A 26,686-nucleotide genomic window follows, 5' to 3' on the forward strand; every position below is an offset into this window, starting at 1 on the left:
AATTTTTTAAATTCCGATTTCAAAGAAATCTGCCACCTGCTGCCAGAAGATATTAGGCCACGCCGCTTGTCTTGTATGCCACGGCGGAGTTTTCTCAAGGTCACAATAAGCATCAGAATTGATTGTTGTGCCTCTTGGCATAAAATTCACTAAGAAAGTCCCTTTCCTGTCCCAAGAGAGTTACCATGATCTTTCATGCTGAAATCGAATAACAGATCATATCTTATAGTCGGCGGGCGACTCAATTTTCTTAAACATTATAAACTTCTACAGTTCAGCACACAGACAGATGATACAGCTGCAAATGGCATCTAAACATATGCAAAACATACTGAAAGCAGATGCTCATGCACACTGCTGCAATCGCGCAACATTCTCACTCACAAACAGACCTTATTTAAAAAATAGCCCTCGTACTTAGTTAATTTTTAACAAAGTTTAATACATACAGAGGCTCTTCCAAAAATAAGCACTATCATTTAAATTACTGTAATTGTGTTAATTATCTGAGAAGTATGTAACATACAGTAATCAGTAGAGTAACAGTCAAGGTTTCATCTCCCATCTGCATTCAAATGTCTTGTCAACTTCCTCCAGAAAGTACTATAAACCAAAATGGCAACTCCTCAACAGAGAAGACATTTTGTGTTCTGCAGTTTGCAAACTTGGAATCACTCATCAAGGTGCAACACAAATAATCTGCAAGAGTTGTAAAATTGTGACCATTGTGGGAGGAGTGATGACATATGCCCTAACTAGTAAGAATTTGAGCATTTGTCAAATGCATGTCGAGTGACATGAGAACACATTCAAAAATTTTGCTGGGTAAATATGAAACTATAACAATTTTCCAATGTTTTAATGTATATTACTACTTTCTCAGATAATAACTAACATAATTATTATAATTTAAAATGGCAGAATTTTTTTCGAAGACTGTCTGTATACAGCATATATGTATTTGTCTGTAATCTTTTTTGACTTCTTTATACATACACTCCACCAATCCAAATAATTCTGTACACTGATTATTTGGCTAGTGAGAGTGCACTGTATTTATATTTCTGAATCTAAAACCTCCCAAGCTATTTTGATTTTTTATTCAATAAATAAAGTTGTTATAATTACAAGAATTAATATTTTACATCAAAATAAATTTTACTTGTTTAATCACGAGTTATAGTAAGTTAATACCTTCGTAAGTATGATGTTTGCCATAGAGAAGTTGTAGCATCACAGTTTGAGTGGCAGATACAATGATGATGCTTCCATCTTCTCTTCCACAAACAAGACGCCCTTGAAGAGGTAAGTAAACGCTGGATGTCAGTTTGAGATTCTGTCCTTCCGATCCAATCTTAAAAGGTTAATGTCACCTTTAAATTATTTAATTAAAATATTTTTGTTTGTTTTTATTAAAATTTACCATTTGATCTAATATTCCAGGAGGGGACAACTTCAAAGAATTCCAAGCTTCTTCCAAACTCCTGGAAGTATGAGGATGAATTTCTAGAATAATATAAAACATTTTCTTTCAGTCATTTTAAAATAATTATAAAAATATCATCATCAATAACATCAAGAAGTTCTCTATTTTCCACTTTCAAAAATCTAAGGATGATATACATAAAATATATTTTTGTACAAGTTAGCCAGAATGTTTGTGTTGATGTTAATTAAGTAAATTGATCATCATAATTTTAATGAATAATACAGTTTCTTCTCTTTCTTAATCTTCTCTCATCTCGCAGATAGATGTAAATTGTCTAAAAAATTGGTTTTTGAAATTGGAGATGTTTTAAAATGTTGTTCCACTCAAAGAATTCTGATAGGTTCAAATTTCAGTAACACAACTCAAGAAAATAAATCTCTACTTCCTGTAATTTTTCTTGTATAATTATCTCAAATATGTTTTCCTAAACACTGAATTTTATCAAAGACTTTACTTATATGAAAGATGAAAGTGGAAAGTATGTCATTGATTATGTTTAAATATGTAATGTTTAATACAGATAAACATATACATGTACTTTTATATTTAACTTATGCTTTATTTATAGTGAACTTTCAATAAATCAAATCATTGATTTTTAATCTAAGATTGATACTTTATTGAATCATTTAGTCATGTGTTTTCTTTAAGCCAAATGATAACTAGATTAAATTGAACTACATTACTGCTACTAATAATTATTAAATTTCAAGTAATTTGGCATTAGATGTAGGCATTAGGTGCCATCTCTTATTAAATTTAATAATTATAGTTACCGTGTAGATTTTAACTCATTTGCATGGGAAATTGACTCGCTGCTAATAAGCACATTCATTTTGCCATTGTTAGCATGGAATATTGTAATATATAAATATTTCATTCAGCAATACTTATAAGAAATTTCAATTTTGCATATTACAAGAGGTCCTCACTCGTAACAAAGTCAGTAGATAGTGAGAGATGGAACATTTGAATACAGTGGGTAGTTGATTATCCGACTCAAACCAGGCCAGAGCACAATTTGGATACCAAGATGTTCAGATAATTAAACATTGAACTATTAAATAATGTGAAAATGGATATCATACAATACAGTATTATATAAAAGTTGATTAAAACCAAGGTTAATATTAGTTTTTTTTGTAGCAAGATCTCCAACTTGTTTTAGTAGTAATATAACTGTTTCTAATGCAGCAAATGTATCAATGTGAATCTGACCATTGCTGTTTTCATCCATCCATTTCAGATATCCATTTAAGGCTTTGTGTTTGGCAATCCAAAGAAACATAAGAAATGGAAAAGAAATTGGATTAATGGGATATGGCAATGCATCACATGGATGATCTGCTCAGGGAAGATGTCTCCTGAGAGGACTTTTTATGAGAAAATGGTTTTATTTAGGTGTAAGATATGTGAAGAAAACTTGGAGAATTTCATGCAACCAAACCTTTGGTCAAGCACAAACCTAAGACCAATTATCAGTGTTAAGTGGTTTTATCCATACAGCCTCTGATGAAGGAAGAGAAAAAAAGAAGGGTTCAGATAATCAACATTCTACTGTGCTTGAAATTATATATAAATTTAAAATTAAAATACAAGATGGTTAACTGTTAACATAATATTTTGATTTCACTTTTGTCTACTTTTTTGTATGAACAGGAATTGCATACTTACCAAAACTTTACAATATTCCTCCATTTTAATAAATCAAATGTATGAAATGGTTTTATCAAATTCACCTATTTAGTAAAATTATAACAGTGTTATAATTTTACTAAATAGTAAAGCCACCTTTACAGTGAAGCCACCTTTAACAGTGAAGCCACCTTTAACAGATATTCCTGAATAGTGGACACCACCACTTAATGGACATTTTTACAATCCCCAAACACTTCAATAGGACATCTATTATATTTATTTCTAAATAGAGTACAGGTGTACAGGTGCCATATCGTTGTTAATGGTACATTTGAATTATATACAGTCGACCCCCTATAACACTGTTGATAATTTTGTTTTATATGAATTTCATTTTGTACAAGTCACTTAGATTTTACAAATATGTGAGCTGTTCACAGCCCGACACATATATTTGTAAAATCTAAGTGACTTGTACAACATGGAATTCATATAATATGGAATTATCAACAGTGTTATGGGGGGATCGACTGTACATGTATTTTAGATTATTTTGTACAGTATACTTGTAAAAATGATATTCTGAATACTGTATATATTTCTTTCTTGTTTAGTTGACTGATGAGGGGCCAAAAGCCCAAAATGTGTAGAAGTACCGTATCAATTAAATAAAGATGGAAAAGAAGCCACGTGTTTGGTTAATAACACGATCTTGTGTTTAATGCTCAACTATAAAGCAAACAAATCACTATCAATTTTTTATTAGTCGCTTAGATCATAAATGATGTTATAAATGCAAGAATACTGAATACATTTCCCATCCCTTAAAGTGGCTAGCAAATCATCTTTGTAACTTGACATTTAAACTCTCTCCACCTAAACTGACCTTTGTCCACACTTCTGTTCATAACAACAGTTTCAGTTTTCTTTTTTGTTATTTCCACCCATGACATTTTACATAAATTAATAATTAATTAATCAATGTTCGTTTTGTTGTAATTTTTATGTTCCATTTTAAAGTATCCTGTCCAATCTCTTTTACTATTTAGAACTGAATTGAAATGTGATTTTTAATGTGTATATATATATATGTATTAAAAATATATATATATATACATTAAAAATATATATATATACAATAAAAGTGTATATATATATATACATACACATACAGTGGTACCATGGTATACATCTGCTTTAGAATACATCCAATCCGGAATACGTCCTGTTTGGACGAAACAAATTTCGCTCAGTATAAGACTTTTGTTCGGTATACAACTTAATTCAATTATACACACCATCTATGAACAAGTAGCACTATCAGTGTACTAGACCAGACTAGATGTTCGTGGTGCCACGGTTTATAACTTTGTTAAATTTCTTCCGATTTTAATTTGTAAGTAAAATTTTATTATTTTTATTAATCACGAATTGCAAAAAGACAAATGAAAAGCAACAGAAAACTAAAAAAATGACTAGAATCAAATTGGAACTGAAAAAAGAGATTATTGAGAAATATGAAGGTGGCATGTGTGTTCGAGATTTAACTGTTGCATACGGTATTCAGAGAACAACGATATCGACAATCGCGAAAAATAAAGACATTATTAAATCTGCTAACGTTGCGAAAGGGGTTAAATCAATTTCTAAACAGAGATCAAAAACATTAGATCATGTTGAGAAATTGTGTTTGCTTTGGATAACTGAAAAACAGTGTGCTGGCGACAGTGTATCAGAAGCAATTATTTGCGAGAAAGCTAAAAAGATACATGCTGATCTCATCAAAAATCAAGCAGGAACTAGCCAGGAAAGCAAGGTGTTTAAAGCCAGCCATTTTTTTTACATGAGAATGGATTAATCATTTTTACATTACTTCTTATGGGAAACGTTGGTTTGGTATACATCCTGTTCAGTGTAAGTCCAAACATCAGGAATGGATTAAGGTCATATACCAAGGTTCCACTGTATATATATTGTAGGATACAAAAGTATACTATATCCTACTTATACTTTTTGGTATATTCACATTCCTAAAGCAAATTTGACATTTTTGTAATCTGTCGTATTCTTCACTATACGATGACAAAGTTAAAATACAGTATAGCCATCAGCATGAACAGTACCTCTGAATAGCTGACACCTCTAAAAAGCAGACAAACTTCTCAGTCTCAAAGGTGTCTGCTATTTGGAGATTATACTGAATTAAAAGATAAAAGTTAAGAATATTCAAGAAAGTTTCATTATTATTTTTAGAGATCTGGCTAAACTTAATGGACTGTTTGTGCTAATATTTCTTCTATTGTAGATTAGATGCAATGCAATTTTCTTTTTATCAAATTATAAAAAAGAATTGTGTTGATTTTGTAATGAAGGTTCTTGCTTAGATGTCTTTCATTTATTAGATGATCATAAATTAGTTGTCAATTTACAAAGTTTTTGGTGGTAAAGTTTTGAATAAAGAATTAATCAAAAGAATCATATGTGAATCTGTCATCTGACTTATATTTATACACTGTTAGTTATATTGGGAGATCTGTTTGAAGTTAGTGGACTGTTTATGCTAATATTTCTTCTTTATAGATATGTTACTCGTATTTTTTATTTTTTTGGACAGATTCCCAATCTTAATTACAGGTTTAATTTAAATGTATTTATGAATGTGTGTATTTTCAAATTTAATAGTATAATTAGTCCATATTTGATTATATTTGGATAAAAGCAGTGCTGGCTACTTGGGTAAACAGCATAAAGAATAATGCCCTAGATGCTATTTAAATAAATAATTATTATTTTAAAATTTCAGAAAAATTCTATTGAATGTGTGTATAATTTCATTTCAGAAAATAATTTATTAGAAATACCTGGTACTTTATCAAACGATTCCTGCTGAACAAGACTCAAGTCTCGATTTGTGACTTCGGGAATGCTCCAAATTACAACTCTCCCACTAGAGTCGCCTCTTAATAATAATCTCTGGAATGTACCTCTGGTCGTGAGAAAGTAATTCATGGCGGGCGGACAAAGAAGACGCTGCAAAATATGAAAATTAAGAATGAACCAGTTACGCTTATCATGAATTAAGGTTAAAAATGAGGTAAACCAACCTCATCGTTTTGAACAGAGAGTATGCAGTATAAAAACGGTTGATCATCGACCTTTGCGGGCGAATGGAATTCTTTGTTTCCGACAATGGAACTGTTTTCATAAAATGTTCAAGTTAAAATATATTATAGAAACAAAACACAAATTTATATAAAAAATAGCATGCACAGAGACAAATATCTGAATCATGCCAACAGTATCAATCATCACAACAGACAAAAGAGAACAAAATACATCAGGCAACTAACTATAAGGGAGAAAAAAGAATGAGGAGAAGGATTATAAATGCACAAAAAAACAACTTCATGAGTGAGCATTACTGAAATATAAATTATCTGCAGTATAAACATTACTCATGGACTAACAGTTAAAAAGAGTCAGAATGGAAACTGCATTCAAAATTATATATAAAATCCAAAGTCCTAAATCAATATATAAAAGTTTAAAAAAGAGAGAATTGTGACAATAGAAAAAGTTACAAAACATCAAAATTTATTATTAAAATTCATTCAATTGATTATTAAAAAAAGCTACGTTAAAAATAATTTTTTTTTTCTTTCTGTTAAAACAATTGTTGTAGTTCAAAATTTAAAGTATTTTAAAAAAACTTCTATATGTGGCTAGAATAATTCTACTTAAAATGACTTCCTCACAAGGTACAATTATTCATTAAAATATACAGGGTATCCCATAAGTCTGGCCACATAGGAGTTGTTTGTTTATTTTCTTACAGATGAAGTAAGACATTGAGTAAGGAGGGATGAATGCATTATTTTGATGGTGCAACTCTAGGTCGGCGTGAAGTTGCTGCCAAATAGTTTAACAGGCCATATCCGTACTTCCCGTCAATAACGTACAGTGGTCTGGATATAGCTGTTTAAACTCTTTGGCAATGACCAAGGGTTGCACCATGAAAATAATGCATTTGTCCCTCATTACTTGGTGCCATGCTTCACTCGTAAGAGCATAAGCAATATAACTCCTACAGACTCAGACTTATTGGACACCCTGTATACTTGTTTAAGAATTTCTTATTCAAAAAGGGCATGTTTATAATAACAAAACTTTATCTAATTTATACATTATTACTAAGTCAAAATATAATTATAGACTTTGCAGGTAAGTCTTTTTCATTAGTATAAATCAATGCAATGAAGCAATCAAGTTCACTTTATAAGCAATGCTCTATAATAAGCACCATTTGGAAATTAAAATCCATCTTTAACAGTTTTTAAAAATGTTGCAATTTAAAAAAATTAACTCTTTCAGAGAACTTTCAAGCTAAAGACTAGTATTTACGAGTACCATCAATCTAATGTATTTACGTTTAATCTTATAGCATTTAATTTAATTTAGGAATAACCTCGTGCACTTTCTCTTTTTCAAAAGTTTTAAACTGTTTATTCTTTAGGAAAACTTCCTGGCAGGACTACACTGTATTTGTAAATTAATTATAATGCTACTAATTTCAACTCTAGTAAATTTTAATTACCAAGAATAAATGGGAAAAAACAATTCTAGAAAACTGCATTCCTACTTATTCTGCCATCTTTATAAAGCTTAAATGCTTATTGTGAATTTCTGAAAAATATAGATCAACATTTCCTCACTCTTAAAATTATCTGTTCTGAAAACAAAATTTTAGTCTGTTTTTTTTGGAACTATCTCTCTTCCTGGAAAAATTTGTAGACTGAATAATAAAATTGATAGAAATACAGGATATACTTAATTTATTCACCTAATTAAGAAACTCAGTGGAGGAGGGAAACTATAACAAATATTGAAAAATAGGTAATTACACATTAACTCAATGTTCCCCACATTATGCAATTTCCATGACAAGAAATTCCCAAATTGTCAGATAACAATCAACTGTGTGGCACTGAGGTCTCCAACATCACCATCTTGTATATCTTCTTGATGAAGTCCCACGGAAAGAAAGTGTATACAAAACAGATAACTAGCATGGACAAATTGAATGACAAAATTGTCCAGCAACACAGTATCAAAGGTGTTAAAAACATTTGGAGAGAAACTGAGCACAGACTTGATATTTGACAAAAACAAAAGGAGCATGCATGAAAGTTTACTAAAATGCCACCACAGTCCCAAATGTTCATAAAAAAAGTTTTAGAATTCTCTAAAAACAGTTAACTACGTATTGTTATCTGTTAGTTTTTTAATTAATTTCTTAATCAGGTGAATAAATTATGGACATCTTCAACAGTCTTCAGTAGAGGATGTTAACTGAAATGTATGTTAAGATTTAGTCATTCTTAATTTGGAACAGCTACATGTCATCTGCTACATGCAGCTGTTTTTGCATGTTATTTGTAATTCACTTGCTTTAGTGGAAGCAATTGAATTACAAATTACATACAGCTGTTTAAAAAAATATTAAAATTAGTTTTTCAGTTTATGAGAAAATTCATAAAAATGCATTTTGCTTCAATCAATTAATTGATTTTTGAGTTTATTCTTCCATTATCTTACAATATTTATTATTACAATAACTTTATCAAAAGCTTAAGGTTAACTGTCATTGAACAATAAAGAAACTGTATTTTAACAGAAAGAAAATTCACAAAAGAATCGAATTAAGGTTTTTCAAAAATAATCATTGAAACGTGATATAAACTTGCATACAATTCACTCTATAATGGCAAGATGTTTTAATTATGCAAGTTCACACACTTCTGATATTTCTGAAAAACTCTTTATTCAATTTGTTAATCAAATTAAAAGTTTTTTTTTCTGATAAATTATTTATTTTTTAGCAAATTAATGCAAAAATAATTCACTTTTATAGTTTATAGTCATTTATTTTATCAAAAAATAAATGATACCATATATAATAGAAATTATTGTTAACATTTCAAAAAGTTTCAAAAATTTAACTCATGCAAAAAAGGCGATTAAGATTAATTCTTTAATTAAATATGACAGCTTTACAACATTATTTTCTTCAGCAAGCATCAAAAACAAACAGAATCTAGCAGAAAGAGCCAATAAAACGAATTCCTTTTCAATACTGACCTAATTGCTTTTCCTTTCAGTTTGCTGTCAAAAATATAATAAATATATATTTAACATTGCAAATTTCTCATTTTGCAAACCATTAAACAGGAGAAAATACATTAATTATATATAAACAATTAATTTTTGCTTTTGAAAAATTCAATCATTACACAAAATGATCCACAGTAAATATAGTAAACTTTGAGAGGAAAAAGTTAAGGAAACAAAATCAAACAATAAAAATGTGATGGGACTTTACCACGATCCTTGTATGCAGTCTTACAAAAAATACTTATTAAATTATCATTTCACCGATCAATCATTTCAGAAATATGTTTAGTTTACTTTTAATGTGAAGTGAAGCACACTGTGGACTATATCACAAACCATAATTTTGTAACTAAGCTGGATTCAATTATGAATGGTGTCGGCCAGCTCAGGTGACACCTTTTAAGTGGAAATGCGGCACCAGTTCCAAAGAGACCATAAAAGAAGTTCAATCCACATTGCAAGGATATGAATGAACTTGAATCAAGATTCCATGTGATATAGGCAAATGCTTAAACGTACAGTAAACAGGTTTACATTCTCTTTTAACTTTATTTGCAGCTATGCTTATTAAAGTGTTTTATTGCATAATTCAGAAGTGATCATGTTCAATATATCATTCTAAACTAACATACATCTTACACATTAACCCATCAAAATCTAGTTTACGTAATAATTTGCCAAGTGTTCCATATTATCTGAGGTATCCTCAGTTTGCATTACCTTGAATAAATTGGAACTATCATATATAGCCAATGTAGAAGAAAATCTCTCTTTTAAGCAGGAAGTAATTCTTGAAGATGTTTAATTATTATTAAGTAAACTTCAAAACTAAAATCTTGATTTAATATTATAATTAAAGGAGATGATGAAACTTTCCTTTTTTGTTTAATTCTGTTTCTAATTCTCTCTCAAATTTATTATATTTACTTACACAGTTCATTGAATAGAAAGTCCAAATTACTCTCAGTTTTGTTAACACAAATGGAGTAATTAAAATTAGAAGAAATTATTATAATTCATATAGTAATTACCCATTTACACAATTGTTATTGAATAAAAAAAATGGTATGCAGTATTTTAAAAAAGTCAACAAAAATTTTTCTTCTAAAAATATACACTTTACTCAAATTCAATCTAAACATTTCATATTCAATTTCTTTGTTTCAATGTCAAATTATATTTTACTTAAACTCATTAATGCATTTATTTTCTTCAACTGCTCACTCAAACTCTTCTAACTTATCCAAAAATAAATATTTTGTATATCAAACAAGTAATTTAAGCAAAATCAAATTTGGTTAAACGCATGCCATAAAGGTTAAGTCATAATTAGGAGGGGCGGCCAAATCGAAAATAAATCCATTTGGCAAAACCATTTAATAATAACACTCAAAAAATTAATTTTTGGTATCAAAACTCAATTAATTCACATAAAACATGCAGATAATGTTTACTTAGTCTGTTCATACTAACTTTGGATACTGCGATAAATATTGTTCGTTTCCAGCTAAAATATCTCCGTCCATCGAAGACTGTGGCGAAATTAAAGCGATGCTGAAATACGAAACATTATTTGCAAAACTGTTATGTATTACATAAAATTTTTTTCCATTACCGTTATCAATTACTTTCTATCAATTATTAGATTGTATTAATCAAACTTGGTATAAACCAAAGTTATCTTAAACAGACTATAAACATGTTTTGCTTTCTTTGTAATGATGTATCAAACATATACATTATTGTTTCTGAAAATAAACTTAAAATGCATTAAGTTATATAAAATTTATCATATACACCGCTGAAAAATTTCAAATAAGAATTAAAAATAACATCTATTTTAATTAAATTTTAAAAATTCCTAATATAAAATTTAACTTTTAAAAATCATGCATTATTTTATTTATAGCATTTAAAAAAAAACACAAATATTCGTATTTTTTCTGCATAATCCCTTGACAATTTTCAGTAGCCCAACCCTGGAATTTCATAATATACACTGCAAATTGTGTGTTTTATAATAATTCATTGTTAACAATATTAACTTTAAACAAGTGTAAAATAATATCTAATCTATATCAAGACATCTTAATTAAAAAAAATAAATAGTAAGAAAAAAGTTAAATGTAATTTAGTTTTTCTCATAAGCATAATTGCATACTCATGGCAATTAGCAAGTCAATCAAACTGATGTAACTTTATATAAGCTAAACTGGCTGTATTGATGTTATGTATAGATAAATGACAACATATTTAATGTTTTGTCATAAGTTCTAATACAACAATGTATTAAACTATATGTAATAAAAAATATGAATGTTATGTGGATATATTATGTACAACTCATAATGCATTCTTGTTTATTCTTTTATGGCAGAAAACAATGTTTTCATCATTAATATAAAATTTGTATTGTAATAAATAAAAAAGTATTCTTAAATATTAAATAAAATATTATAGTTCAATTTTTATGCTGTTTTCTAATAAAATGTAAGATCGTGATTTTACTCTGTCATTCAGAGAACAATTATTCATTAAAAAAATACTGATATTTAATCTACGTAATAACTAACTACATAATTAAAAAAATGATTTTTTGAGGCAAATATTTATATACAACATCCCAAGACATTAAAATATTTACATTATAATTAATGTAAAAAGACTGAAATATTTTTGTTTTGAATTTTAATTGTAACATTTTATAATTTAACACATTTTTACTCTCTTATTTATTTGTTTTTTTCTTTTTACTGCAGAATGCAAAAAAAAGTGTCAAATTTATCCTACAAAATTAAGAATGTAAATTACAAATTTAGAAATATAATATTCTATGATTGCTAATCTATATTTCATAATAATAATGATTATCTTCAGATATTTCTTCAGTTTAATATAAAATTTTAATAATAATAAAAATATCCTTTTATACACCAGTTTTTATTCTTATTATTCAAATTAGTAATATAGTTCACTCAAATTCAGCTATTGGCTCAAATAAAACTTTTATTTTGCATAACTTTTACTACTCATAGTTATAAACTTATGCATATTTGCACTAATAATTCTTACACACTCATACAAATGAGGTATGTAAGCTTTCAACCATAAAAGATAATTTGTCATCATTTAAAAAAATTGCAAATAAAATACAATTGTATGATATGAAATTTCCCCTGAAAACTTGGTTCAACTTTATATATATTTTTGTACCATAATTGTTGTTTATCATTAACATCAGTATCATCGTAATTCCAAACATTTTTTTAAATTTAAGAAACAAATTATAAAGCATATTTTAAACACAGAACAATTATTTTAACTTTCTTTTAATATTTTGACAAGTATTACAATAAAATAACTTTATAAACAACAGATACAGCTTTGAGCTTTAGAAAAAAAAAGCAGAAAAATTAAAAGCATTTTAAAAATTATATAAGAAGCAAAACTCAAATTGTATTCTATAAAAGCACTTGCTTCTATTTTTAAAACAAACTTTTAAATACAGTATGTGTATATGTATATTTATGTTAACTATAACAACAACAAATTACTTAGACAATATAATGTTTGCTTAAAAATTTTACATAATCTCTATATTTTGCAAATTTAGATTTAGTTTTCCTATGCTAAAACCAAATAACTACAAAATCAATGAATTCAATGTAACAAGTTGATGAATTTAATTTGTATATGTAAAGCTTAACAATGTGTTTATATAAAATAAAATAAATCTCATACTTTGTCGGTAGTTTGTATAAATATCCTTTCCCACCATCACTCCATATTAATACTCTATCTGCAGAGAAAAAATCGCCACCTGTCCACCTTTCTCCAATACGATTTTCCAATGAACACAGTAAAGAAAAGTCACCAGCATCAAATATCTTAAAAAAATGTTGTTGTTTATTAATAATTATTTAATAAATACACTACAATAATAAATCATTATATCTTACCTGCCAGTATTTGGCACATACAATAAGAATAGTTCTTTGATTATAAGCACAACAAGTTAATTTCAAAGCATTTAAACATTTAATTCGTTTTGATTCATTTTCATAAATTGGTTCATTATTCTATAGAAAAAAATATATTTTTAAATCTTTTAATAGTGAAATTAAATATATATGGAGTCATTATTATTAGATTAAGTTTATTATAATTAATTTTCCAAAAGATATATAATACATTTCAATATTTTTACAAGAACAACAAGAATTTGTTGAGAACATAAGAAAACTAATTTTATCCAGAAAACGTTTATATTAAAATTATTTTGAAACTATTGTTCCTTCTTCGGTCAAACATTTTTCCTTGAAAAACCATTAATCCAAAATAAATTCCAGAATGTATTTTAGCTGAATACAGTTAGTTTCTTTGAAATTTTCTAGTTTGATAATTGCAAAAATTCTACACAGTAATTCAATAATTGTCTTTGGTTCTCTTTACAATTCATTTTCAATTATTAACAATCTCAGATTGTGTAACATTCCATAAGATATCAACTTATTATATAAATTTTTTTATAAAATTTAGTAGTTAAAATAATAAATTTGAAACAGTTTTTTTTTTTAAATTTCTTACTTTGCAGTATTTATTACCTTTGATTCATTTCCACTTAAAGTCCACACTTTTACCATTCCAGATGCAGATAATGCTACAACAACGTCATCTGCCAATATATTTTAAAGTATTTAATAAATACAATTAGAACTGAAATTATATTTAAAATAAATATACATATATTTTTTGTGGACATTCAAAATTATAAATAATTGATCAGGAATTTTTTTGCTGTAAAATGTAAGTCATTTCTTACATGAAAAAGAATATTTCTTCCTAAATTATTAGGTTATCAATATAGTACTTTATTACATGTTTGAATACTTTGAATTAGTTCTTCTCTATCACTATTAACATAAAATATTTCATACTGATTGTATTACTGAAAATGATATTTTAATCCAGAATATAAATATGCTAGTGTTTTGGTGGGTTATTATTAGATCAATCAAGTATAGATTTCACAGTGCCACACTCCATTTACTTGATGTTGATCTATTGAATGAACAAAAATATCAGTAAATAATGTATTTCCATATATCTTTTAATTAATGTTTGGTTTGATAGGATAAGGCAATGCAACATAAGTGATCTGCCAAGGGAGATGTCTTTTAAGAAGACTAATACCTAAATAGGTTTATTTTTTCTTAGACATGAGAAGAAAATCTGAAAAAGTCCATATGGCTAGCCAACAGTCAGGCATGAGCTGAGACCAAATTTTTGATATAACATCATATGCCAACAGTTGGGATACCAAAAAATTTGCTGCATGTGGGTTCCAAAGTTTCTGATAAAGGAACAGCGAAGAATGCGTTCATGTCAGTGAAGAATGGGTGCCTCTCTGGAACATCTCAGTTGCTACCAGCGAGAGGGTGACTCATTCCTGCACACTATCATCACTGGGAATAAGACGTGGTGTCACCACTAAAAGCCACACACATGATGTAGGAGTCAACAATGGAAGCACGATGGGTTCCCACCACCCAAGAAGCTTCAAACCTCAATCACTGCAGGAAAGGCCATGTTGACTCTATTCTTCAACATGGAAGGACCTGCACTCATTGAGTGGCTTCCCAAAGGAATGACTATAAACTCAGTTTCCTATCATAAAACCCTGAAAAAGCTTTAAGCTACAATAAAGAGTAAATGTGCCAGCATACAGCATCATGCTTTTGCATGACAACACTCACCCCACTCCACAAAATACGCTCTGTCAGTTCTGCTGAGAGCAGTTGGACTACCTCCCTACAGCCCTGACCTCAAATCGTGACTGCAGCGTGTTTGATCCATTAGGGAAAGGTTTGAAGAGGTGCCAGTTTCAGTCAGATTGCAAGGCAAAGAATGCAGTGGAGAACTGGCTGTCACAGCAGTCCTCCAACTTCTTCAAGCATGGCATCCGCTGCCTGGTGGAAAAATGAGACAAATGCCTTAACAACTGTGGCACTTTGATTAAAGTTGTTTTTGTCAATTTTCATTGTGTATTTATTTTATGATCAACCCTAATAATTATAAATTATTTAAATGAATAATGTAATAATGTACACACATTTTTGTTTTTTCATGTTTACTTTTATAAATATATAATTAAAAATTATTAAAATTGAAATTTCATATACAAAACCTTGTCTCTTTACAGGCCGAAGAACGTGTATGGCATTTATCCAATCTGGGCTAATACGAGAAGCTAATTTAAATATCACTTCAAGAGTAAGAACATCCATAACTAAAATTTCTGCATAGTAGCCATTACAAAACAAATGAACATCCTTAGCTCCTGTTAAATGGTATGCCTATAACAGAATGATTAGTCAAATTTTAAAACAAATTTATTCTAAAATCAAAGTTTAGAAAAACGTAACTTATGTCCTATTGGAATGATGATAAAAATAAATAACAATCATCTTTATCTTCATATATACAGAGGCAACTCACAAGTAAATACACCCACATTTTCAGACAATTTTTTATTTCACAGTATCCACATGATACAAATACCACATATGCACATTAAAACCACAAAGCCTTAACCTAATTAAGCATGGAATAAATGAATGCTGCTATCTTGGCCTGTGAAACATTGGTCCACTTAGGACATAAGCAATCTAAAAGTTCTCCATGGAAAGCATGTTTTCATGAACACAGTTGAACTGCATGATCCAATAGATTACAGACATGTTTGATGGGTTTGTTTTGTATGACCGACTTGCCATGGAAGCTTGTGAATGTCTTGTGTTGCCAGCCAACTCTATCTTTTTAGAGATTTGATGAGGAGCTCCATCATCCATGAACAGAGTGGATGTTTTTTTTCCATCAGCCCATTGGAGAATATTGGAAGTAGACCTTTCTCAAATATGGCAATGTATTTTTTGAAGTTAATATTGCATCATGCATTTCCTGACATTCAGGGTATCTATTTATGGGTTGTCTCTGCATAGAAAAGTCAATGGGATTTATCTTCTTTTCATAGATGAGAAAATACAGAGCTTTTAAATATGCATTTCTCAACAGTATAAATAATTTATACGTATAGAATTGTTTTATATATAAAATAACAGGAAAGGAAAAATAAAAAACTTTCAAAACTTACTTGAATGTTAGTATGTACATATGACATCTTCGTAGTTTCTATGCATCGACCATCCGTTAAATCCCATAATGACATTTCCCTAAATGACAAAGTTTGAATTAATGTACATTTTAAATTTTACATAAATATATAAAAATTTTAAAGATTTTTACCCTGCTTCTGAAGAGCTTACTAATAGAGTACTATCTGCAGAATTACTTCCATATGTTAAACAGAGAACAGGTGCAGTATGCCCAAAAAGCAAGCAACGAGGTATAATCTATTACATTTAAACTAACTTGTTAATAATTTATTAATATACAATTCAGATTATTATTAATAATAAACAATCTTTAAAAATTGATACATTACTTTCAATAAATGTATCAATCAGTAAATGAAAAATTCACTAACTTAAATTTAATTGGGTTAAATGAGTTCCTGTTAATCATTTAAATGTTGGTATGTAATTTTTATTGAATTAAAAACTATGTTTAAAGAAAAAAAATATTACATAATAAAACCATGTAATAAAAAAAATGCTTCGTAGAATGCAAAAAGTATCTTTCAATGCTTGGATACAAACCAACCTTTTTAATAAATCCCAGAAAAAAGCCCTTTGTTCTTAAAATCAATTTTCAGTGGGGAAAAAAAGTCAAGTATTCACTTGACTTTTTTCCCCACTTTTAATTCTTTTTAACATGCAGGCACTAAGAAGACTCCTTCACTGAGTAGAAGCCAGTGTCTGAAGATACTCATTATACATAACATCTCACTAGGAAAATTATGGTTTCTCAATCACAAGCTATCTTAGCTGCAGGCATATAGATAATACCAATCAAAAAGAACTAGATATAACTGCCATCAAAAAAACATATAAGATGATCTTCAATGTTTTGGCTGGAAATTGTAATGTCAAATGCACCAAATATTCATTTTCAAGTAGTTACACATTAAAAGTAATTTTTTAAAATATCATCTACATAACTTAATGAAAATGTAAAAGTGACCGTCAAACAAGTGTTGAATAATGAGAAAAAAAATCCTCCCCAATAAATCAGCAGTGGACATAAGGAACGGATAAGAGAAACAAAGGTAAGGAATCTTCAGTTGGAATTAATGAATATTGTCCAAATAAGAAGAAATAATTAAATTCAGATACCAAAATAACTAATCCCGGAAATATAAGAATTCGTTTAAGATTATGCCACATGTATTGAGAACATAAATGTACACATTATATGATACAGACTTGATAATTGTATATGTATACAGACTAAAAATCTACATACAGCTTTGACAATAATAATAATGATTTAGTTATGCTTTTTTATTGTCTTTGTTCTTTTGTTTAGAAAATTTGATATGTATGCATAAATAATTAAATATTAATTGTTACACTTAAAAATTTATGAACAACTTACTTTTAAATTGTCTATAACATCCCAGAGGCAAATCTGTCCATCATTACATCCAGTTACTATTGTTTTTTGATTTCTTGTAAAATAAATGGAAGAAATGCAGTGTGTGGGAGCCTGATTACCCCATAGTGTTAGAGGTATCACTAGTTGACTAGAAATAGTCATTCTGTAAAAGGTTTAATTATAATAGTAATAAATGTTAAACAATTTATTTCCACAATAAATATTTCTTAAATACAATTACATATAACACATTAACATTTATTATTACTACTGTATATATTTTATATATTAAATCTATTAAAATTATTATATAAAATTGTATAAAAATATAAATTGTTATTTAATCCTAATATTTTGTTACTACATAAAATCATTAATTCAGGATCCAACATATCATTGTCTAATGATCTAATACAGTGGTTCTCCTGTGTTCCATGGAACATAAGTGTTTGACAAACTTGCCTTGAGCATTCCTCAAAAAAGTTTTTATTGCAAATTCATTTCAATGTACTACAATATATTAGTTTATTCATAGACAATTCAATATAATAAAGTTAATTGTTTTGTGAGTATAGTAAATATGGAATTACTTATCAACTTTTCAATATATTAATGCTACTGTATAAACAATCATCACAAAACCTGATAAATTTGTAAATTTGGATTACATTGGGCTACTTTTTCACAGTTATATCTAGTAATTAATTAAATATAATTGCAGAAAAGTAGCCCAATGTAATCAGGTGGTTGTTTGGCTTTAATGCTACTGCTGTGCATAATAAAAAGAATAAAAATGGTGTTCCACAGCCTCAAAAAGATTGAGAATTATTGATCTAATATTTCATAGTTTTTTTTCTTTTCATAGATAAGAAATGCTGTAAAATATTTTATTACATAATATTTTCAAGTAGAGTTGTTAAATAATAATGTCGAGGATTCCTGTTTAAAACACTGAAATTCACAATTATGTAGTAATTGCGAAATATATCCTTGGATATGTTCAACAATTCTTATTCAAACTATTTCCAAAAATACCCAAGGATATATTTCACAATCACCAAAAAATATTTTAGTCTTTACCAGAGTAATTTTTCTACAAACTTCAATCAATACATTACAGTTTTGAAACAAATTTTAAACATTATTTTAAAGAATAAAATACTTTAATGTACAGTACTAACTAGATTTATATATAAGCAATACAATAAGCCTGAAATCATTTGCTAAATGCTTATTCAAGTATCACTGCATACTTGGATTATAAATCTGATAAATTTTTAAAAAGGAATTTGGCTTAAAGGTAGATGATTCAACAATTTTCTATTCTCTTTACTAATTACAATTTAATTGTAATTTTTACCTTTCATACCAAATTACTTAGCAATCAATTTAAAATACAACAGAGTTATAGCTAGAAGAATATTTCCAACATTATTTCATTTAGTAAGCATTTGGCAACAAACATACGTTGGTTGGAAGATATAACTGCATTAATTTTTGGGATACTGATAATATTTCTCATGCTTAGAAGTCTTTCTATGAAGTCCACTGACCTCTAAGTCTTGTTCCATTAGTCTAATGGATGAAGAATGGGCTACTTCGATTATGTTATATTGTTTTATGTTTTCATTTATTCTGTGTACACTGATTTTTGTAATGTTCCATTATCATTTTATTTCTATCTGAACAGTATGAATTTGCAAATATGTTATTTTTTCCCATATTCTTCAAACATCTGTTTAATATTTATAATATTCTATTTGATATTCAGTTTCTTTTTCTTGTTATATGGCCTGACAATGATCATTGAATATGACCACAAACATCATTGTTTCTTCTTGAAGTATCAGAGTTAATTTTTGAATATTTATCCAGTTGATAATTCTGAGCTTACATTTGGCATTATATGCTTTTCCAAATCCTTTATATATATAAGAAATATATTTACTTTATTATAATATAGATTTAATACTTTTATTATTATTATAATGATAAAGTTGAAGTGTATCCCAATGGCATATATTCCAGTGCCTAGAACTATGTCAGACAATGATCAAGGTAAAATTACATGACAAGCTATTAATATGTTTACATGCTGTTTGTGACTATCTGTTTAAGAATTTCTTATTAGCCTATATGTATTCAGTAATGTGATTTGTGTGCTGTTGTGACACCTAATATTTGGAGACTTTTGTGTAGTGTATGTGGTATAATGCCTGTACAAGAAAGTACAGTATTACAGAAAATCTAGAAATCAATTTTTAGTACTTTAACATTTTTGTTGTAAACAAAGATTTAAACTTAGTCATTATATTTAAATCAACTTACATTAAAATATTAAATATTTCAATTTCATTTTATGAAATGATTGAAAAGGTAGTGAACATTTATTTATTTATATAAATAAAAGAAATCAATGCAATTTAATATGTGAATTAACAATTTTCCTTACGATTTCTGCCTAGGTATATTAATTTATAAACAGTATATTTATGCTCTTTTTAAACTGCAGTTAAATAATAATCAAACATTGACAAAAACCTTTAAAATGCAGCTTTTTATTAACTAATCAAATGCTTTTGGCCATTTGAATGAACTTCATCAGAAATAAAAATTGAATGATTTTGATTTTTATAAAATGAAGTTTGTTATGGAACAATTTTGAATGTTTGAATTTTCATTAGCTGTCTAGTGTGCAAGTCCACAAAAATACAATATGTACAGGTTACTTGTACAAATATATATATAAACAATATGTAAATATAAAATAAGAATAAATAACTAAATAAAAATAAAATATAAATAACTAAGACATTAACATGACTGTGCCTAATTCCTTAACCGTTTGTCCCTTTTTATACTAAAGTATTCAGATTATTTCAATGTTTGATTAGTGTATTTATGCAATAATTGCATAATGAACATTTCGTAATTTTTTCTTTACTAAAATTTCTTCAGAAAAAAGTATATTTAATATTAAAAGGCTAATATTTTATGCTGATTTCAATGAATAATAATAAATTTTCTTACTGGGTTTAAATAAAGTTTTGGGTATTTTTAGTTAAATCTTTTCTAATTTCATCCATCATCATCTATATTACAGCTAATAAACTGCTGTTTCATCTGCAAAAATCCTTTGAATTTAGCTTGTGTTTTAGTCAGCCAACAACATTATTATGATACAAAATTACTTTTAATCACTATGATCACTCTCGTGTATTAGTAAAGATACAAAACAAAATTGTAATCAGGACAGAAATTTAAAAGTAACAACATAAATCAAAGCTTCATAAAGCAAAATAAAAATTTTTTTCTATTTCACACTATTAAAAAAAACTTATAAACTTTATATAGACAACACTAAGTAAAACTTCTAAAGAATACTGTCTTTATTTGTTTTATTATAATTATTGATAAAATATAAGGGGCAGTCAAATGAAAACGAGACAGATGGGAAAAAAATAAGTAAACCATTTATTATTTCAAAAGTAATTGCCATGACTGTTAATACATTTATCCCACTGTGAGACAAGATGGTCAATGCCTTCATGGAATAATGCTTGCTATTGCCTACGGAACCATGATTGTACCCAGGCGTGCATCTCTTCGTCTGAAGCAAATCGACAACCACGAATGTCTGTCTTCGGGGCTCCAAAAATATGGAAATTGATGGGGAGAGATCGGGACTGTTTGGAGGATGAAACTTCTGTGTGAAGTCGAAGTCACTTCCCAGTGAAACTTCTGCAGTGAAGTCGAAACAACCTTGGCAACATTTAGGCAGGCATTATCTTGCAATGGAATGATGCCGTCTGTGGGCATTTGGACTTGATGGCGTGCTTCAAGTTTTGCTGGGAAGCATTTACACATCCTCCATACAGTTCCAATCTCTAACCATGCGATTTCCATATTTTTGGAGCCCCAAAGACAGACATTCGTGGTTGTCGATTTGCTTTAGACAAAGAGATGCACGCCTGGGTACAATCATGGTTCCGTAGGCAACAGCAAGCATTATTCCATGAAGGCATTGACCACCTTGTCTCACAGTGGGATAAATGTATTAACAGTCATGGCAATTACTTTTGAAATAATAAACTGTTTACTTACTTTTTTTTTCCCCATCTGTCTCGTTTTCATTTGACTGCCCCTTATATATTCATTTTTTTTTATATATATTTTATTCTGAGACTATTCAATAAAAGTTACATATAGTGCTATAGTTGTCTACACACTTTACAATTTTTTCCCCAGCACTTAAAATTAGAAACGTAACCAAACAATTGTCTTAAATAATCAGACTATAGCTCTGTTAATTTAATGATTAATACTAAGTAATGAGGTCGTGGTTTCAAACCCTGCCCCGGGTCAGTTCTTTATTTCCAGATGGTTCTAAATTATTTAATAAATTATTAAAATTATTATTATTAATTTAGTTAAGAGATGGTACCTAATGTCTACCTCTAGTAGTAAATTACTTAGTATTAATCATTAAATTAGCAAAGTTACAGCCTGATTATTTAAGATGATCATTTGGTTAGGTTTCTATATACATAAGGGCTTTGCAATCTTTGATATACTTAAAATTAGCATAACAAAGGGGGATATAAACAATTTTATATAAAAAAAGCCGACAGAAGCTTTTGACCAATTTTCCTGGCACTTGAACAGGAGGATAAGGGGACCATTAGAAAGTCCGACGATTTTCCATAATATTAGGATATACAACTTAAATAATAAAAGCTTAAAAGCAGTTGTGGAAGTATGCCATATAGTCTGATTTTGTCTTTTTGTTCTTCATACATTTTTTCCCTGCTCTTTGTTCTTTTCCCCTTTTAGAACATTCTAATCTCCATAATTCTTCCTTCTTGGATGTGAGGACCACTTTCTAGAATAACCAGTACAATGAGTACAAAGTTACCTGAGGGCATATGTGGGGAAGAAGGGTCACTTTTGAGCTAGTGCTCGATGATGAAAAAATGGATGCGATATTGTCTTGTACCTGGGTAGATGGATAAAGTCAACTTCTAGTGGTAATTCTTGAAATTCCTGGGTCAAAGTTAGTGTGTTGGAGTCAGCATTTGACCAGTTGCGCATTTTGAATGAGTGACAGACAATTTGGATATAACTAAAAACACTCAGAAACCAAGGAGAAGACAAGAAAAGTGCAAGTTTTGTGCAAGAAGTTCCATGTGGCCCCTCACAACAACAAGAACTAAATTTTTCATTTCAAATCTTTTTCTCATTATAATAATTAATTTGATTTTTCTGAATGTAATTAATTTATACTGAGAACTTTCAGAATATTAAATATTAAAAATAAATAAGTAAATAAATAAAAATGAACAAAATAAATAATAAAGTAAGAAAATAAATGAACTAAACAAAATAACAAAAAAAGTTTAAAAGTTCAGTAAACTCACCGTGACTTTTTAGTTTTGTTTTTGGCAGAAATCCGTAATTCCTTTAAAATTTCATACCTCAATTTCCTGCTAATAGGCAAGTGTTTTCAGTCATAAATCAATCAAAATTTAATTACATTATAAACTATTAATTTTTGTTTGGTTAAAAAGTAGTTTTAAACATTTTATATGAGTGAATGAAGTTTTAATTAAGAACAGCAATGATTTTTACAATAAAAAATTATTTTACAACTTTGAATGCAACATTTACATTTAGCCCTTTAAGTCTGCAAATAAAACATTTACTGAATCATAAAAACCTACTTTAAATAAGTTTTAAAATTATTAATCTATGCTACAGTTATAAAAATTCAAATTAATATTTTAATATATTGGCATAAAATAAACTAAATAAAATGGATAAGCATTATTATGCAAGTGTTGGAAATTTAAAATTTGTAGTAATTCAAATGGCTTATTTTTTATTTGAGTAAAACCAAACCATTTAAAATATTTATCAATTTTGTGAATAAACAATGCTTAGAATTATGATTTAATAACAATACCAAAATACAAGTTTACCTATTAGTGCAAGTTGTAAAGTTTCACTTCAAAACACTTCAAAAAATTAAAATATTTTAGAGCTTAGATAATTGATTTTCAATTTCTCATACCCTAATTACAGCATAAAATTACATAGCATAATTACATTATTTTAATTTAGACAAATCCATTTTCATTGATAGCATTGTGGAATGTCCAGAGATAACGACTTTATGTAAACAGCATTTCTGATCAGAATGTCATTATATTTCACTTTTTGAAATGTGGGTAAAGAAGAAACACGCGCTCCAATTCACTGAAATGAATTTGTATGAGTTGTTTCGTAAGTCTTTGTTAGACAACTGTCCTCACATATGTATTGGATATATTTCAAACTTGTAATGGTGAATGCAGAAAGTCTCTTTAAAAGTAACAAATTTAATTTCATATAAGCTTATCTAGTTACTCTTATACTTACATAGATGTTATAATGTTATCAATCATCAGGAATTTCTGTAAGCTTTGGTACCATTTTGTATATTTCAAGAAAAAAATACAGCTATTCAAGGAAACCAAAATTTGAATAAAAATATTTTTGGAACTTTATTCAGACTAACTTCAGATCAGAATATTGCTCATAACAAATTTAGGATACATGTAATAATCTACTTTTTACTAGAAACTGACAAGAGTTAAAAATTTGACAATCTGATGACATTCTACAGTTTTATTTTAAGAGAAAGAAAAATGTAAAAACTTATTTTAAATAAAAATCAACACCTTTAAACAATCCAGCAAATCGTTTTTTAATATCTTAAAAACGCTTTCAAATGCTTTAAGCGATCATCATCAGTTATCTCTGTGAATCGAACGAAGAAAATCATAGGGATGCTGATGGATTGTCGTCGGCATGGAAATTCTTCTACGATGTGTGACGTAGTTTATTTAAGTGGGAAGATTATTTAAGATAATTTTTATTGGATGTATATAATGTATTTGATTTCTTTATTTTGTTTTAACTTGTATAATTCTTACAATTATTTAAGCTTGGTAAATATTAACGTAAATTTATGTAACCACTTTTTGAAATTTTTGTTTTACGTAATTTCGAATTTCTTCGTTCGATTCACAGAGATAACTGATGATGATCGCTTAAAGCGTTCGAAAGCATTTTTAAGATATTAAAAAACGATTTGCTGGATTGTTTAAGGGTGTTGATTTTTATTTATTGTGTGGTTCCAGTAAGAAAGTATTTTATTTACTTATTTTAAAGCCCAACAATTGCTGCATTTTATAGAGCTAAATTATACAACTATATATATTAGTAGTAGTAATATAGCCTGATATAATTCAGCAGTTGTTTGGCTTTAATATATAACTATTGGGTTTGAATGTTTATATTCGTACAATAGAATCTCGAAAACTCGGCACTCGATAACCCGGCCACACCCTGGCAGGACAAAAAAAATCCTTAGTTAATTAATTTTCATTATAGACAGCTTTATGCCTCAAAGTATTTTTCTGAGGTCTGTCTTATCAGGTAAATTACTGTACACAGTGTATTCATTAATTTTCATTTTCATGTAGTAAAGGCTCTATGCCTTCATAAAGGANGGAATTGGAAGAAGACAGAGTCAACAAGGTCGTGATAAACCTAAAAAGATAATTACCATTTCAAGTTCTTTCAATCAAGATGTCAAATTACACGAATGGTTAAATGCCATGGATTCGGAATATAAGTCTTTAATGGAAAATAATACATGGGAATTAGTACCACGCCCAAAGGACAGAAAAATAATTTCAAATAAATGGGTGAAAAAAAAAAAAAAAAATTATCAAATGATAAGTTTCAGTGTATACGCAGACTCCGGGCACACCGATAGAGAGGGTGTTAGAAAGTTGTGTATCTGACCTTTGTCTTTGTGATCGTCGCACCCTCCCCTCTGCTATGTGTGGGGTCTGTTATGTTCGTCAAGGGAGTTGTACTCTGGCCCAGGTTAGTTTAGTTTGGAATGTGTGCTGTGGTCTAACGGACATCGCTTTCTAGTTCTCTCCACTTTCTTTGTGTTACCTTCGACATTACCCTCCATTATATCCAAACCCTGACAATTTTTAACTATTATAAAATGCCAAAAAGCTTAATTTTGAGGGTAGGGATGGTTTTATAAGCTGTAAATGCTAATAATGAGTAAAATCGTCATTAACTCTGACCATATTGGAGATTACAACCACCTTTATTTCCCCACCCACTCAACCTTTAACCACCTAAATTTAGTAGCATCAATTCCCCTAATAAACAAACCTACTTGCAAAATTTCAAAATTTTTGACAAAAAGCACAGGAATTAATCTTCAAAGAGGGTGGACAAAACCGTGCCCCCACAGAGAAAACTCCCTAAATTTTTTGCATTTCTTGACATTTCAAGGTGTCCGGAGTTCAAAAATGTAAAAATCTTTGGGGGTCATTTTTTGACCAATGGCCATAGTTTTCCTCTGTTATATATAATAGCCAGGAGCATAATAAACAAATAAATAACTGCATCACATCACAATTCCACTATTATTACTGAATACTGTTGTATTAATAGGCATTTATGAGGTATCTAGTTATATTGGTGCTGGACAAATATAACACTTGTTTTGTGACATGATTATTTGAATTATTAAAGCTTTAGTTCCTTTGTAAGTGTACTTTCTGTTTAATTACTCTACAGTAAGTCAACTTAAATGATTTTGTCAAACAACATTGATTTCACTTCTATAATTTCATAACTGAATTTTTAACTTGTAACCATTAACACTTTGTAATTGCGTAATCCCAAAAAATTTAGTTACCTTCATTAAAATAAAGATAATATTTGGATTCAGAAACTTCACTTTCATATTACAAGGAC

At 28.5% G+C, this 26,686-nt stretch overlaps 1 protein-coding gene across 5 annotated transcripts in view; it reads right to left on the reverse strand.

The window, feature by feature from the left end:
- Nucleotides 1-26,686, reverse strand: part of LOC111626378 (WD repeat-containing protein 7-like) — a 101,901-nt gene that overhangs the window by 26,043 nt on the left and 49,172 nt on the right. Inside the window, exons 1-14 of one of the 5 annotated variants that reach the window (XM_023369732.1) lie at nucleotides 23,272-23,427; nucleotides 17,855-18,017; nucleotides 16,604-16,710; nucleotides 16,452-16,530; nucleotides 15,486-15,654; nucleotides 13,903-13,973; nucleotides 13,258-13,377; nucleotides 13,040-13,185; nucleotides 10,772-10,852; nucleotides 9,266-9,289; nucleotides 6,232-6,322; nucleotides 5,989-6,157; nucleotides 1,424-1,506; nucleotides 1,195-1,354 (exon numbers count right to left, since the gene is read on the reverse strand). In XM_023369732.1, coding sequence (XP_023225500.1) covers nucleotides 1,195-1,354; nucleotides 1,424-1,506; nucleotides 5,989-6,157; nucleotides 6,232-6,322; nucleotides 9,266-9,289; nucleotides 10,772-10,852; nucleotides 13,040-13,185; nucleotides 13,258-13,377; nucleotides 13,903-13,973; nucleotides 15,486-15,654; nucleotides 16,452-16,530; nucleotides 16,604-16,710; nucleotides 17,855-18,016 — 1,462 coding nt within the window. In that variant the 5' untranslated portion in view covers nucleotide 18,017; nucleotides 23,272-23,427. Of the gene's footprint in view, nucleotides 1-1,194; nucleotides 1,355-1,423; nucleotides 1,507-5,988; nucleotides 6,158-6,231; nucleotides 6,323-9,265; nucleotides 9,290-10,771; nucleotides 10,853-13,039; nucleotides 13,186-13,257; nucleotides 13,378-13,902; nucleotides 13,974-15,485; nucleotides 15,655-16,451; nucleotides 16,531-16,603; nucleotides 16,711-17,854; nucleotides 18,018-23,271; nucleotides 23,428-26,686 lie in introns of those variants that run through there. The other 4 variants (XM_023369733.1, XM_023369736.1, XM_023369735.1 and 1 more) reach the window with 4 other exon arrangements.

This window comes from Centruroides sculpturatus, unplaced genomic scaffold (assembly GCF_000671375.1).
Source record: "Centruroides sculpturatus isolate CEXI.00-Female unplaced genomic scaffold, Cexi_2.0 scaffold400, whole genome shotgun sequence".
Taxonomy (NCBI): domain Eukaryota; kingdom Metazoa; phylum Arthropoda; class Arachnida; order Scorpiones; family Buthidae; genus Centruroides; species Centruroides sculpturatus.